At 49.2% G+C, this 15,562-nt stretch overlaps 6 protein-coding genes across 6 annotated transcripts; 3 read left to right on the top strand and 3 right to left on the bottom strand.

The window, feature by feature from the left end:
• Window positions 1–247: 247 nt before the first annotated feature.
• On the top strand, window positions 248–2,747 carry GGS25DRAFT_297161 (uncharacterized protein). The gene is made up of 5 exons (XM_049257613.1): window positions 248–440; window positions 501–590; window positions 733–1,093; window positions 1,197–1,419; window positions 1,501–2,747. Exons 1-5 carry the CDS (start codon window positions 415–417, stop codon window positions 2,664–2,666), a joined length of 1,866 nt encoding a protein of 621 aa, XP_049117088.1. The 5' UTR covers window positions 248–414; the 3' UTR covers window positions 2,667–2,747.
• Window positions 2,748–3,720: 973 nt separating this feature from the next.
• Window positions 3,721–4,794, bottom strand: GGS25DRAFT_297180 (kinase-like protein). The gene has a single exon (XM_049257614.1). The coding sequence runs from the start codon at window positions 4,704–4,706 to the stop codon at window positions 3,849–3,851; it is 858 nt and encodes a 285-aa protein (XP_049117089.1). The 5' UTR covers window positions 4,707–4,794; the 3' UTR covers window positions 3,721–3,848.
• Window positions 4,795–6,319: 1,525 nt separating this feature from the next.
• Window positions 6,320–8,522, bottom strand: GGS25DRAFT_297311 (DUF1479 domain protein). The gene is made up of 3 exons (XM_049257616.1): window positions 7,785–8,522; window positions 7,003–7,713; window positions 6,320–6,951 (listed from the first exon to the last, which is right to left on the bottom strand). Exons 1-3 carry the CDS (start codon window positions 8,218–8,220, stop codon window positions 6,629–6,631), a joined length of 1,470 nt encoding a protein of 489 aa, XP_049117090.1. The 5' UTR covers window positions 8,221–8,522; the 3' UTR covers window positions 6,320–6,628.
• A 154-nt stretch (window positions 8,523–8,676) lies between these two features.
• Window positions 8,677–9,938, top strand: GGS25DRAFT_492286 (uncharacterized protein). The gene is made up of 2 exons (XM_049261180.1): window positions 8,677–9,434; window positions 9,564–9,938. The coding sequence occupies exons 1-2, from the start codon at window positions 8,854–8,856 to the stop codon at window positions 9,808–9,810; spliced, it is 828 nt and encodes a 275-aa protein (XP_049117091.1). The 5' UTR covers window positions 8,677–8,853; the 3' UTR covers window positions 9,811–9,938.
• A 986-nt stretch (window positions 9,939–10,924) lies between these two features.
• GGS25DRAFT_297359 (alpha/beta-hydrolase) lies at window positions 10,925–12,100 on the bottom strand. The gene has a single exon (XM_049257617.1). It carries the CDS (start codon window positions 11,999–12,001, stop codon window positions 10,970–10,972), a length of 1,032 nt encoding a protein of 343 aa, XP_049117092.1. The 5' UTR covers window positions 12,002–12,100; the 3' UTR covers window positions 10,925–10,969.
• A 1,198-nt stretch (window positions 12,101–13,298) lies between these two features.
• GGS25DRAFT_297464 (uncharacterized protein) lies at window positions 13,299–15,404 on the top strand. The gene is made up of 4 exons (XM_049257618.1): window positions 13,299–14,069; window positions 14,139–14,243; window positions 14,302–14,675; window positions 14,792–15,404. Exons 1-4 carry the CDS (start codon window positions 13,905–13,907, stop codon window positions 15,270–15,272), a joined length of 1,125 nt encoding a protein of 374 aa, XP_049117093.1. The 5' UTR covers window positions 13,299–13,904; the 3' UTR covers window positions 15,273–15,404.
• The last annotated feature ends 158 nt before the right edge of the window (window positions 15,405–15,562 follow it).

The following is a 15,562-nucleotide window of genomic DNA, read 5'->3' on the forward strand; positions in this document are numbered from 1 at the left end:
GGGGAGCTTGCTTCCCATGGGAAGTGACATGGGTTCTCCGTCTGGGGTTTCTCGCGCGAAGATTTCGATTGGGATTATGATCTTCTCCCTGCTTACGAGCGAGCCCATCGGCCACAACACCGCTTGGTGGCGCTCTTCTTTGTCGCTGATATAAGTCTCGGGTGATATCCTCTTTTTCTTTGTGATACTTTTTTTTTCTTCCCCCCCCCCCCCCCTCTCATCATCTAGACTCTTATACCCCGGTCCGCCTTTTCATAAGATTCGGGTTCCATCTCCTATAGTTAGTTGTAGGAGACGCTCGTCTGTTGTCCCGTTGGCAGCAGCCCCGAATATTTTTATTCACTTCCTTTCCTTACCTTCAACTAACTAGCTCTCCCCGGACTCGTCTGCTATTCTCTTCGGTTGTGAATAACCATGAGCGATAAGGTTCCAATCGACGCGTAAGTGCTCCCTGGCCTCCCTGATCTTATCACCGCCTGTGTCTAACTAGTGGTTTCCAGCATCGAGCCCAAGGGCGTCGAAGGTCGTCACCTAGAGACTGGTGTCCAAGCCACTGAACATGTCGACTTGAACGCCAACCTAGAAGCGAGGTAAGCAACCAATTACAGACTTACAAGCGTCGCGGCACTTGGAGGATAGCTCTCCCGCACTCGGCACTCGGGAGGAGCTTGTCTGCCGCTTAGCGCCGTTATAGATTCCGGCGTGACTAACATGCGACCAACCCCCCAACAGGATCAAGAACCCTCTGAAAGGCATCCCCCGCGAGCAGCTAATGCGCGATGTCGAGAACTTCGCGCACGAGAAGAACCTGGTCGAGCACATCCCGCTCCTGCGCAAGGGCGCCCTGGTCGCCCAGAACCCGCACGACTACGAGGACCTGGACGGCGAGGAGGCGCTCGACGAGGTCGAGAAGCAGTGTCTCCGCGACGAGATCCTGCACCGGTGGCGCATGCCCGCTCGCCTGTTCCTCACCATCGCGACTTGCTCGATCGGTGCTGCGGTCCAGGGCTGGGATCAGACTGGTAGCAATGGCGCTAACATCTTCTTCCCCGAAGTTTACGGCATCGGTACTGATTCTTCTCGTGATCGACTTGTAAGTGCCTTTTTTTATAAAAAGAGAAAAAAAAAACCCCCCCACCCTTTCTTTCTCTCGTGCAATTTCCAAAACGAAGGCGGTCAGCTAACTTCTTATCAAGTTGGTCGGTTTGGTCAACTCCGGTCCTTACATTGGAAGCGCCCTCATCGGCTGCTGGCTCTCGGATCCCATCAACAACTGGCTCGGTCGCCGTGGTGTCATCTTCGTCTCCGCTCACTTCTGTCTCTGGCCCGTCATCGGTTCCGCGTTCTGCCACACCTGGGAACAGCAATTGGCTTGCCGTCTGCTGATGGGTATCGGTATGGGCGTGAAGGCTTCTACTGGTTCGTAATACCTATCACTCAGTTTATTTGCTTTGAATTTCGTGAACTAGAGGAACTATATATCTAACCCCCTAACTCTAGTACCTATCTACGCTGCCGAAAATGCCCCTGCTTCCGTTCGTGGTGCCCTGGTCATGTCCTGGCAGATGTGGACCGCGTTCGGTATCTTCCTCGGAACCGCCATCAACCTCGCCGTCTTCTACCACCCGCTGAACTGGCGACTGATGCTGGGCGCCCCCTTCATCCCGGCCGTGCCTCTGCTGTGCCTGATCTACCTGTGCCCCGAGTCGCCCCGCTGGTACATGAAGAAGAACCGGTACTCGGACGCGTGGAAGTCTCTGATCCGGCTGCGCAACAACCCGATCCAGGTGGCGCGGGACATCTACTACATCCACGCGCAGCTGTCGATCGAGATGGAGATCACGCAGAAGAGCAACTACGTCACGCGCTTCACGCAGCTGTTCACCATCCCCCGCGTGCGCCGCGCCAACATCGCCGCCTTCACCGTCATGATCGCCCAGCAGATGTGCGGCATCAACATCATCGCCTTCTACTCCACCACCGTCTTCGTCGAGTCCGGCTACGACCATTTCCAGGCCATGCTCTGCTCCTTCGGCTTCGGCCTCATCAACTGGCTCTTCGCCTTCCCCGCCTTCTGGACCATCGACACCTTCGGCCGCCGCTCCCTCCTCCTCTTCACCTTCCCCCAGATGATGTGGACCCTCCTCGCCGCCGGCCTGTGCACCCTCATGCCCATCTCGACGGCGCGCACCGCCCTCGTCGCCCTCTTCATCTTCCTCTTCGGCGCCTTCTACTCCCCCGGCGAAGGGCCCGTCCCCTTCACCTACAGCGCCGAGGTGTACCCGCTCTCCCACCGCGAAGTCGGCATGGGCTTCGCCGTCGCGACGTGCCTGTTCTGGGCCGCCGTGCTCAGCATGACCTTCCCCTTCATCCTGGACCGCCTCGACACCGTCGGCGCGTTCGGCCTGTACGCCGGCTTCAACTTCGTCGCCTTCTGGATGATCTTCTTCCTGGTGCCCGAGACCAAGCAGCGCACGCTCGAGGAGCTCGACTACGTGTTCGCCGTGCCCAACCGCAAGTTCGCCAGCTACCAGGTCACCAAGGTCGTCCCCTGGTGGTTCAAGCGCTACGTCCTCTTCCAGCGCTACGCGAAGCTCGAGCCGCTCTACCAGCAGGATAACGACGAGGTCCCGCGGCACTTTATTGATAAGCAGGCTTCTTCGTAGACGCTATGTATGCGCAGAGAGATGGGGTGTGTGGTGTGTGTATAAGAGAGAAACGGGTACACGGCAAGTAAGCTGAGTAAATTGGCTTAGGGTTAGTTGGTATCCATATACCTTGCGTAGGTACGCATAACGTTCACGTACGCGAGCAACGAAGGGTTGGAATGATGAAGGATGGATGGCTATTAACGTTAAGGGGGGATGGATGGCGGGATAACGAAACCGGCTTCACAAATGTTTTCTTTAGGAATGCGAAATACTTTACTACAAATACCCAATCAAATCAAATTCTTTCTTCACATATATCAAACCTTTTGGGGTTCTGGGTTCCCTTTCCTACGCCTACCTAGTAGGTATTTGTGAATCTATAGTGTAAAATTATCTAATAAGTTTTATTCTTTTGTATTTTTATGTATATACACTCAGTTCTGTCGTCTGTCTGGTAGGCAGGCTTGTTATGTCGTCACGATCGTGATTTGTGGTCTGCGGTGTTGGGCTACCTGAGCACGCAAATATCTAGGGTATCCACATAGTAGTGTACGAAAGGTAACCGCGTACAAACCACGATCCTACCTATATCGGTAGGCAGGTTAGGTACTTCATCTATAGATGTTTGCTATATTTATATATGTAAATCCCATTCGAGATCGACACTAAGCGAACATACCTATGTACATACACACGTGCCTCATCGGAGATCCTCCCCCCCCCTCTCCCCTCTTTTTGTGCTATAAATAAAGGAGCGGAACCCGAACGAACCAGCTTTTTTTCGGTCCCGGAGCCACGGGGTGCTTTTCTTTGGGTGATCTGCGATCGATCGGCCAGGTACCTTCGTCCCCACCTCTTGTCGGTCGGTGTTGGTCGAGGGGCTCTGCAGAGTCTCCCCCGGCACCGTTATTACCGGAAGGGGTGGGGGGGTTGAAGTACATAGTAACTGGTCCAGAGCATGCATCACTGGTAACGGAGTTCGTCGTCGCGAATTTAGAAGTGAAGGAAATGAATTTCGTCGGGAGAACCGTGGTTGTGGGGAGGGGGGGGGTGGGTAGTTTACCTGATAAGCCGCCTCCTTATTGTCATCTAGTCCTTAAGCAAAATAAAACCCCTTCATATCATCTGTTCAAATCCAGCTAATTAGGTATACCATAAAGTTCCACCGGCATCTCAAAGCCGTGTGAGCGTTATTCTTCAACCCTTGGTTTCATCAAAATTTGGCTTATCCAACCACAAACGAATCTTGTCCAGCGCAAATAGATCATGGCTCTCCTTTGATATCTCGTAATCGTCTCCATCTTCCATCCAGCCAGGTGTCCCACGGCTTGTTGTCATTTGCGCCCCTATCTTCTGAGTGGAGCCAAAGTCAATCAATATCGGCTCTCCGCTCGTCTCGTCCACCATGATGTTGAATGGGTTGATATCATTGTGTGCTAGGCCGATTGAATGGAGATGACGGATGGCAGAGTCTAGTCCATTGATAATGCGCTCTTTATCGAGTGGCTTGTTCTCTTTGACCGCATAAATTAGTGAGTCTTTGTAGAAATCAAAGACTAAACCTGTGACTCGACCGTTACGGACGCGGCAGCCATGATACTTGACGATGTTCTTGTGTTGTTCGTGATTGGTAATGTGCTGTAGCGTAATTGCTTCTTCGAGTAACTCCTGCGGTATGGCAAAAACGATGTCCTTTTCGACATACCAATCGTAAGAGTCGACCTGCGGTCGTTTTATGTAGTATGTTCCCTTCAGCTCTGCTGCAGGGGTAAGATTGAGATGATCAGGGGCCACGGTTAAGAGCGGTTCAACTTCAGGCAAAAGAGGGCAGATGTCTTCAGCGGGGACCAGGCTGAGTGCGGACGAGAAATCCTGGAGAGTCATAAAACGCTTGTGCTTTAGACTTTTTCCAAAATATGCGTTGTCCTCATCGTCGTAATACGCAAAGGTCGTGGACAGAAAGCCTTTGTCATCGAGAGGGCCGGAGTTACTTCCGGGCTCATAAGACCCAGCCACGTAATAAAGATCTCCAAAGGCTTTGATATTCGGTGCCATTTTCAGTTTTGTCCTGTTTGAAGAATACCCAATCACCAATTTCTTATTTTATCTCTCGGATTCTTGCCTAGTTATATACCTACTTAGGTAGGTTTGCAAGAATAGGATGATTCAGCCCCGCATAGGCAGTGATGTCGCCCGACTTGGGCGGAATGAATGAACCAGGGCCCGAGAACTAAGGAGGCACACAGGGCTTTGTAAGCGAATGCGCTAAAATTAGTACGGCAACGCCGGGTGTGAAAAACGAAAAAAAGAAAAAGTAAAGGATTAATTCTTAGTTTTTTTAATGCAGCAAGGTATATCGCAAGAGCTGTTATAGCTAAAAAATAAGAGTTTTGTTATTCGCACCCCCATTTTTTGATAAAAGGGTCTTATTCGCACCCGGGTACATGGAAAAAAAGCGACAAAATGCCGGTCGTCCGAGCGCTCCAACTAGCTTCAAACACATAACCCTGAATAACTTCTAATCCAAGAGTCGGATTGAAGTGCATCTAGCTCCATTAGAACCGTCTCAATTAGACGGTCTAAATGATATATGTTTCAGATTGATGCGACCGGTAGCTGTAAAGTTATTCAGGAAAGAGTGAAATAGACGCTTTGCCGCTAGCCTGGCGCTAGGCAAAGGGCATCACGTGATGCACGGACCACCTGAATTTGTACCATTTTCAACGTGGAATGTAATCTTCAAACTCGAATAACTTTGCAGCCAGCGGTCGCATTGATTTGAAACATATATCGTTTGGATTGTCTAATTGAGCTGATTCGAACGACATAGGATGCACTTCCATCCGATCCTTGGATCGGAAGTTGTACTGGATCTTTTGATGGAAGCTAGCTTTAAAGCTCGGACCTTTTACGCTGCGATCTCAATGTACCGGGGTGCGAATAAGGCCTGTTTATCAAAAAAGGGGGGTGCGGATAACAAAACTCTTTTTTATATTATTTTAAAGTGTAAAGCCTTATTATATGTGGGTATATATTAAGTGTATTAGGTTAGGGTGATTACGTGTTCCACTTTTGAATAATACGGTATAATATGTATTTTATAGGGGTTTTGAATAATATGCGCATTTTATTTTAAAGTGCGCATTCTACGCAACCTTAGTGTGCCTCCTTACCCAATTCTCCTTCATCTATTCCAACATCCACACCTATCACACACGCCAGCAAGCAACAACAAGCAGCAACAAGCAACAACAAGTCCAAACTTCTTGACTGCCTCATTCGGTGAATCCTAGCAGCAACCGCATACCCCCACCTTGAGTCACTCAGCGTGCTGTCACGATGTACGTATATCCCATTCATAAACCGTATTGATACCCTTCTAAAAGTTTATACCAGGTGCGCCGTTACTATCACCTATAAAACTATAACCAAGCCCAATGGGACTAGAGAGGATAAGCGTGAGGAAAAGTGGAATGACTGTGGCAGAACAAATTGCAGGACATCCGGGTCATACATTGCACCAGTTGCACCAGTATACAACGGCAATCAGTCGACCTTTGAACGTCCGAAGTCAACCTAAATGGCAGCTTTCACCACTTGACTCTATCGGGGGGATGTAGGGCGAGATCGTTGTCTTATCGCACCGCGCGCTAGTGCCAGTACAGGACATCATGGGGTTTTGGATTTGGGAGTTTTTAGATTACTGGGTGCCTATGGAATGGCTTGACGTTTTGCTTTGCTTGGGACGAGTTTGGATTAGACACTTATGATGGATTACTTTCGTTTTCGTTTGATGGCTGGGATTGCCAGGGCATACTAAACCAGGACGTTTTAGTAATACAACTTCACTCTTTACGGGGGTCTTTACGGGGGTTCGATTGTTCGAGCCTCTTAATAGCTTTCAACTCATGATACTGGTTGCTTGGAGATAATTGTACATTGATAAAAAATCATACATACGAGTATCCTGGGCAATTTTACAGCCCTAACACGGTATTCGCTATAGATGTTACGTCCTGCGACCCTGCAGTGTCACTATTAGCAGCTACCAGCTTCTCAAACCCCGTAGCACGGAGGCCGTCAATGTCGGCAACCCCTCGTAAATCCTGTAGAGATGGGCGTTGTATGTGCTGACTTTCTCCTATCCCACCCGAGAAATCAGGGCCTGGAGTACCATCGAGGAAGGCTTGACGTTGGATAGCTGCATATTTGGCGTTGCGTTCAGTTAATGGGCAGACGGGGATGTAAAGGACACTGGAGTCAGAGGTGCCCTTGTGGGTTTTGTCTACCGCATGAATCGCTGTGACCAAATTAGTACCCTTGTGCCATGCTGTTACGAAAGGCGACTTACAATCGCAATGCCAGACCACGTAATCCCCTGGGCGGACTTTAGGTACGTGCACCATAGTCCTATTAAGTTCCAAATGCGGATGTTGAAATTCTGTGAACTCTTGCCCGTGACCTGGAGTAGCTCCATGAAGCTCACTCGTCATATCTGATCCAGAAGTGAATTGCCAGTTGCTAGCATCTAGGTACTGATCGGTGGGGATTTCACCGTACCCAACCACCGGTCGAAAGAATGGCCTTAGCAGAGTGTAAGCAGTAGTGTGCTTTAGTAGTGGCTGGACCAAAAGCGTGCCCTCATAAGGGCTTGCTGTGCTCATGCTTAGCCAGCCTTGGAACATACGAAACATAGAGCATGCTCCTAAACCGTCGTACAGGTTGCTATTGGCATCAACTCGAGCACTAACATCCCAAGGATCATATTTCTCCCAATTCCCCTTTAAGATCTCGCCATACACACCACCGCAACCCTCTGGTTCCCAGCGCTCTACACTGCCACCGTCTTGATGGGGGCCAAGTGCGAACTTGGCGTCTCCCGGTTGTCTGATACGCAATCTATCGGCGTACATTAATGGCTGTGATGTAGAAATTGGCGAGCCTGGGTTTGACTTGGTCCAAAGTTTCATGAGAGATGACTGTGCCGACAACATGTTTGGATGTACACGGGCCTTTAACTGAGGAAAAGACCAGTATAACTCGAATATTTGGCCCTCAAAATCTAGATGGATCGATATTAACGAATTGACTACTAATCACGGCCTGTATTTAACTCGGCATTGATTGACTCACTACGAGTGTTTGGATTAACCCTAATGTATGTCTCGACATCCTCTTTATATTGGCGGGCTTCCGCTTCTGGTATGACATTATGAATTACCACCGTGCCGCGCTTTTTGAGCTCGGCACTAATAGCGGGTAGGTCACTTTCAAGATCTTGGAAGTCGACTTCAGGTATGATTTTTGGACCTTTGCGGGCGATGAGGTCGCATTCAGCTCGCAAGTCTTCTAACAAGCGGTGCCAACTAGAAACGATGCGATCCTCGCGGCCATGGACTATCTGCTGCTTTAGGTGTAAGAAGCGAGGCGGAAGGTCCTTTTTATTACCCCCAGATAGGGAGTTGAAGGCATCAGCAATGCTTCCTTCTTTCTTGACAGCAGCTTTAGTGGTTGAGCTGGCCCGCCTTACACTGGCGAGGGAGGTGGATAGCACTGGCCGAGGAACCATCTTTCAAAATTTGAAATTTAAGACGATGATCCTCTCCATTACTTAATGAGCAAAAATAGGAAGATGAGGGGGGGTAACATGTCGTTGGGATGTCTATCACTGAAATGATGGACTAAGTTATCCCGCCCACGAAATCCCCACTTTACCCCGTACTTAGAAGGCGACCCACGATGGGGCCATTGAGCTAAATTGGCATCTCCTTGGCAGCGTCCATCTAAGAAGATGAATACAACTTTGTATGTTATGTGAGCAAGACATTGGTGTCCTGAGGGCGATGGTTGCATAACGATGGAAAAGCAAACGGAAGCGGGAGTTACACTACCTGAATAAAGCGGCGGGGATGGGCAGAACCGAACTCGTGGGTCACCGCACCGCCACGATGAGGCTAATGATAATGGCATCGGAGGCTTGCCTATGTACTCTGTACTTAGTTAACCTACATATGTAGTCCTATAAAGAAAATAAACAAACCCATAACATAACAGAAAAGGGGCTGAAACCCGAGAATGTCATCACCTACTGTACTTGTCTTCAACTAGTACCACCTTAGACATAGTAGGTTCCTAACACCCGTCATTTTCACTCGGAAAAGAAAAATCTTAAGAAACCCTCAAACCCCCCCTACTTCAAACAATGGGCTCCTCAGACATCGCGCCCCCCCATGCGCCCCCCTGGCTCGTCCCCCTCTCCACCGCCTTCCTCATGGCCGGCGTCGCCTTCTGGTGCGCGACCTACATCCTCATGACGCTCCGCAGCCTCTCCACACGTTCCTACGGGATGCCGATCCTCGGGCTGGCCGTGAACGTGAGCTGGGAGGTCGTGTACGGGTTCTACGTGGCGGAGATGCCGTTCGAGCGGCTCGGCTTCGCGCTGTGGCTGCTGCTCGACCTCGGGCTCGTCTACACCACCGTCCGCTTCGCGCCCGACGACTGGGCCGGGTCGAATGCGAGTGTTGGCCGCCGCATGCCGGAGATCTTGGCGGGGTTGTTGGCGCTGGGGTGCTGGGGCCACTATGCGTTTGCGAAGTGGTGGCTGTCGCGCCCCGGGATAGGCGTTGGGGATAAGACGGGGAAGTGGTATTATGGGATGGATGGGTACGATACCACGGAGCTGGCGTACTGGTCGGCGGGGTTTTCGCAGCTGGTCCTGAGTAGCTCGAGCGTGGCGATGCTGATTGTTCGTGGGCATTCCGGAGGGACTGGGTACATGATTTGGTAAGCCCTTCATCCACCCCCCCTCCTTTTTTTTTTTTTTTTTTTTTCAATTCCCCTGTTTTCTACAACAGAAGCTCACCACGCATGAAGCAACTGGATTGAATCTTGAGGCTAACTTTGGATATCTAGGCTCTGCAGGTTCATCGGGTCACTTTCTGGCATGGGACTCTGTAACGGCGTGCTGTGGTGGTACTGGCCGGAAGCGCACTCTTATTGGACGCAACCGATGAGCATATTCATGTGCGGTCTGTCTCTGATGTGCGACGTCATATATCCCTATGTTCTTTGGCGTGTTCGCCAGACAGAAATAGTGTTGCCCGATGGAAGGTTGGTAGGGTCTCACATGGCGGATCTAAAGACGAAAAAGGGGCAGTGATTAGATGTGTAATCTTTGATGCAAACTAGTTATATTTCACTGTTATACTTAATCACCCCTTACTCTGTAATATACGCCAATGTCCCAGCAGATGATTGCCATCAATAGGAACAAGACGGTCTCTATAAGCTATCTACCTAGAGTGATCTATCGATGAGATGCATTGGCGTTGGGAATCAGGACCACATCTACATGTAGACGCTGATGCACAGCCCAGGTAATTTAGATGCGAAAGAGCTCCTTCTCTAGAACCTCACTGATAAGGTGTACCTACATGCCAAACTACCTCTTTGTAGCCCATGCGTCCCTAATTTCATGAGTGTCAGATAGTATCAGGTCTTCCAGTTCCCTCTCTTTAGCATGCAACCGCTTCTCGAGCTCCTCCTTCTCCCCTTCCCATTTCTGTTTATTCCTAATATATTTAATCCGCCAGTTTTTCGCCCTCGTCTTGCCCAGGTTAATCACCATTTCTAGTAGCTCTCTCTGAAATTCCTCGTAGTCGTCTACCTCATCCATTTCAATTTTGGTGGCCGATGATTAGACGAAAGCCACAATACTAAGAGTTTCTTCTTTCTGGATAGTCTAGGTTGCTAAATTGCAGTTTAAGGAGTAGCAAGTGCTTGGCGTTAAGTTCCTTGGAGTCGATAAAAAGTACTATTTTTCTAGTTGAATATCAATCGGACGGTCCCGGTTTTGTGACTCCTAGAGATGATTACGATATTATAGTGGTATCTTTAATTCTTGTGGCTAGGGATCCCTCTGGGTATATATAGGCAGGCAGGTATGGAGAAGATCCTGATACCCATTGCTCAGAATGGACCTCCTGTGTTTCAATAGGCATCCAGGTTTGACACTGAAACTGGTACTCTCCCTACTGTCATAAAGAATGACTAGGAGATCCCTAACTAGGTACTACGTAGTCATTCATGAGTTGGCAGGCCTAAGGACAAAGAAAAGCACTTCCAGCCTCCTGAGCATGGCGTTTCTGATCCGAAATACCAAGTGCTCTGAAGCAGCTTGCTACCTAGGGAGTATCACAGTCCATTCAAACTGGATCATGATAAATTGAAGGCTTTGCCAGTTGTCACGATAAGTTGCAACCTGAGCATGAATATGAGCCTCTATTTTCAGGTAGGTATTATATACCTACTGTATACGTCTATCCCGCCAACCACCCCAGCAGCGCCTCATGAAACCTCCCCGGCTCTTGTATCTGCGGCGCGTGTCCCAAGTCCGGGAATTCAATCAAATCCGAATCCGGTATGGCAGCCGCGGCCTGCTTCCCCAGGACGTCGTAGTGGCCGAGCTTCGCCTGGACGTCGGGCGGGCTCCACTGCTTTCCCAACGCCGTGGTATCCCTCTCGCCAATCAGCAGCAGCGTCGGCGGCCTCAGCATGGCGAACTCGTAGACGACGGGCGCGCTGAGCGCCATGTCGGTGACGAGGGCCTGGTTGAACGCGAAGGTGGACCCCTCGCCGCCCTGGTAGATGTTGGCCAGCATGTTGACCCAGACGTCGTAGGCGGCGTCCCAGTGGCCGACGTAGTACGTCGGCTGCTCGTACGCGCGGATGGTAGAGTAGTTGCTCGCGGCCTCGGATACGTACAGGTCGTCGATGCTCTCGTACGGCACGCCGAGCGCCTTCCAGTCTTCGAGCCCGATCGGGTTCACAAGCGCCAGCCTTTCCACGATGTCCGGGAACATCAAGCTAAAGCGGATGGACGTCATGCCCCCCAGAGAGTGGCCGATCAGCGTCACTTTCTCAATGTCCAGTGCCCGCAGGAGATTCTTCGTGTTGTAGGAAAACTGCTGCAGCGTGTACTGGTACGACTTTGGCTTCGACGACTTGCAAAACCCGACCTGGTCGGGGAGAATAACCCGGTATCCGACCCCGGCTAGCTGCCTCGCGGTCTCCTCCCACGTGGGCCCGCAGAAGTTCTTTCCGTGCAGGCAGATGGCGACCTTGCCGTTTGCTTCCACGGTTGGCGCAATGTCCATGAAGGCCATTTCAAGTTTTTGCAGCTGCGAGCCGAAGGTGTACACTTTTAGCGGAAACGGGTACGTAAAATTGGAGCCATGCAGATATCCGTCAGACGGGATATCCCTAATTGTCTCCAGAGTCGCGGCGACTATCGGTTGAATGCACGTGGCAAGTCCGGCGAGGACGGCCCACGCGATGCTGAGAGATTTCATATTTTTTTTTCCGAAGCCTGCAATTAGTTAGTCGTCTCACACGCCAAATGCTTGCCGCAATTGGGGTTCAGGCACGCGCTACGGGTTTCACTCGTATACTGGAGAATCAACGATATGCTGTCTATTAGAAACGATAGGATCTACACTGGAGAAGAACTAGGAACCAACAACATTCCGTTGCACGTGCCAATGAACCAATGAGCCACTGGCCCGAGCCGGCTCGAACGTGGCTACTTTTTCATATCGCATCGCCAGCCAGTGTCTCATGTAGCAGGTACCTAGCTAGAAATCTGCAACCTCCAGATGTAATTCTAGCCTGTTTGGTATCACATCCTCCATATGTGGCGTGGTACTCCAATAACAACTTTGAAGTCTCTCCAAACCCCTCACAGCCATAGAGTATCTAGATGCGGCGGATAAACGTGACCCGGGAACTGCATTGTGCCGAACATCGTTTGGCATATATGCCCAAGGTGCCTTTTGCTTTTTGCGCCGTTGGAGCACTTAGAAAAATGCTTAGAGTCGGTATAGGCGCGTATCTGGGCACGCTCGAGAACTGCCACTCTTGGTAAATCTGCGCGGTATCAGTTTGACCCTTGTCCTCCAGATGCAACTCACGGGGTTTCGTGGGGAGAACCAACAGCCCCCTGGAAGATAGTCGTGGAGAGATGGCGGAAGAACGAGGGGCATTTATCTGGGCAGATTTTAAGGGGTCAAATGTCCTTGGTGGTCCAGCCAACCTGCTTAACTTCTCAAAAATCCGATTGCTGTCAATATTGAAGTAATAAATTTATAAAATGTGTCTAGAATATCAATGGCGAACCCAGGTTCGCCGTTCTCATTTTCATTATTCCGTCAATCAATTTACTGCGCCCGGTGTCAATGATAGGTGCGTTTAAATCTTGGGTTACATGTAGTTGCAGCCAAGTGGACGCATAGAAAACAGCTTCCACATCGCGTCATATATCCGATGTAACCTCATATCTCATATCTCAAGCATTGATATCCTGAGAAGTATTTGGAGTGGTGATATGGTGTCAATATGATCGAGCGTGGGGGATAAATCTGCGGCCGTCTTAATACTTGGTACCTAAGGTATAGATTTTCGAACCGGGTCACTAGTACCTTAATTAAGTGATATTAAACTTGCCCGGAGTACGACGTGATTGAAAAGGCGAGAGGATAGTTCATAGTGAGCTTACTAGTTCAACCATTTGTCAACGAGCACAAAACGCCTTGAAATGATGAAGAATAGTTGGCCACTCTCATATCTGTTGGTTTGGGACGTACCGAAGCATAATACGATCGACTTGTGGGCTTGATTTATGTTGCAAAATTGAAGTATCATCGTGTGGAACGAATTACCTCGATTGGGGATACTTGTGACACATCAGGTAGAACTATCGTAACATAGGCTCACTCGGTAGATCTAACGATACCCTAGGCTGCTCAGGATAGTAGAGAGGTATGCCGATGATCCAAAACTTCCCCGAGTCTGGAAACTCGATAAATCCACCATTGAATAGTTCATCGTTGAAGTAATTGTCTTAGTCATGACATGTCGTATTATGCCCTTCGCCAATGAACAGTTTATATTGTGTTGCCGGTCTTGGATGCCCGTCAATGAGAATAAGTGTGATCATGTGGATACTGGCTCGGGACTTTGATATCTCCATAGTGACAAGAGTTGTAGTAATATTGAAATCGTCCAGGCAAGTGCCCAGTTGGTGTTTGATGTTTTCAAAGCCTTCCGCTTTAGGTATCGCCCACAAAGAACAGGGAAAGAGGTAGTTAGAGCTTTCAAGTATAAACATATAACTACCTACCTCTCACATGACCCCTAGGGACTCGGGCTAAGACTCTTTCAAAGAACTTATATGTATTCAGGAAGACCATTGTCATCATGGCGGGCGAAAGCCTACCTTTAGACAATAACATCACTGACATCATCGTCCCATGTATCGTTTTCTTCGTCTTAACCCCCCTTTTCCTAGGCATTAGGATTGCGTCTCGAATGAAAACTGGCTCGGGCCTAGGATGGGATGACTGGACAATCATGGTATCCTGGGTATGCTGAAATTGGATCAAGGCCACTGAGATATTTATCATAGCTAACTTTTACTTCTCTCCCTCGAAGGTTTTCGCCCAGGTCGTCTCAGGCCTTTTGATAGCTGCTTGCATGCATGGATTTGGGCAGCATATATATAACATCGAGGCTTCGGAACAACTGCTGACGCTGAAGGTATTTATGCCAATATAAAGAATCACCTAGCTATATCAGTAAGCTAATAGAAGAAAAGCTTTACTATATTGCACAAGCGTTCTACAAGCTCACCTTGAATCTTACCAAAGCGTCAATCATCTTATTGTATCTGCGAATCTTTCTCCAGCGGTGGTTTAAGATCTCGTGCTATGTTTTGTTAAGTATCATCCTGAGCTACATGCTCGCGACAACGGCATCATCGATCTGGCAGTGTACACCGATAAGTCGAGCTTGGGATAAATCGATTCCGGGAACATGCATCAGCATCACAGGAAACTGGTACTCGAACGCGAGCTTTTCGATCGCAACGGACATTTTGATCTTGGTGCTTCCCATGCAGCCAATTTATCGATCCAATCTACCGCCAAAGCAGAAGTGGGCGCTGATGACCGTCTTTGCCTTGGGAATCTTGTGGGTTTCGAGGATTTCTTTTCCCCTCGAGGGTTATAGCATCTGAAAAAAAGAAAAGGGGGAAAAAAAAAAGACACCTGAGTATTATGAACTAGACTGACCTAGGCTATAAATAGCGTCACCATAACCAGTATCTTGCGTATGCAGACCATTGACTTTTCAGCGACAAGCTCCGATCCGACTTACGATGTTGCATCTTCAACTTGGACCGTTATCGAAGAAAACGTGGCGATAATATGTGCTTGTCTGCCCATGTGCAAAGGCCCTCTCAACCGGCTATTCCCGTCTATCTTTGCCTCAGGTTCAAAGCGGGCCTCTGGGGTGTCTGGAGGATATAACCCAAGCCAGCCCTCGGACAATTCGAGTCGTCAATGGGCTCCGATGCGAGGTGATAATACGATGTTGAGCACTCGTGTGACGTCCGTTCAAAGCCCCAGAGCAATTGGTCGTTATAGTAATAGCCAGGAATATATGTTGGATGATACAAATTCAATAACCCGTATGAGCGATGTTGAAGATGTCAGGGGTATCCGAAAAGTTATACATTATGAGATTACGGTACAAACGTCAGGCGGTAGTAAAGAGATGCACGTTTAAGGAGTCTGGTATATTTTTCGTCAGGTTGTGAAGTGTACCTAGATACCTAAGGTTAGGTAGTTGATCAAATTGATTGACTGAAGAACTGAAGAACTGAAGAACTGAAGACTTGAAGACTTGAAGAAAAGAAATGTATGACTCGGGGACTCTGGAGTTAGTTAATATTCAAGTATGGGGTACAACGCTTACATATGAGTTAAACGAGGTATTAACTATAGGAATTATATTGGGCCGGAATTGGCCAATGACGTACGTCTTATTTATGCACTACCAGCCTAGGTAGCTCCATG

Source organism: Hypoxylon fragiforme (assembly GCF_022984875.1).
Source record: "Hypoxylon fragiforme strain CBS 206.31 chromosome Unknown GGS25scaffold_5, whole genome shotgun sequence".
Classification (NCBI taxonomy): domain Eukaryota; kingdom Fungi; phylum Ascomycota; class Sordariomycetes; order Xylariales; family Hypoxylaceae; genus Hypoxylon; species Hypoxylon fragiforme.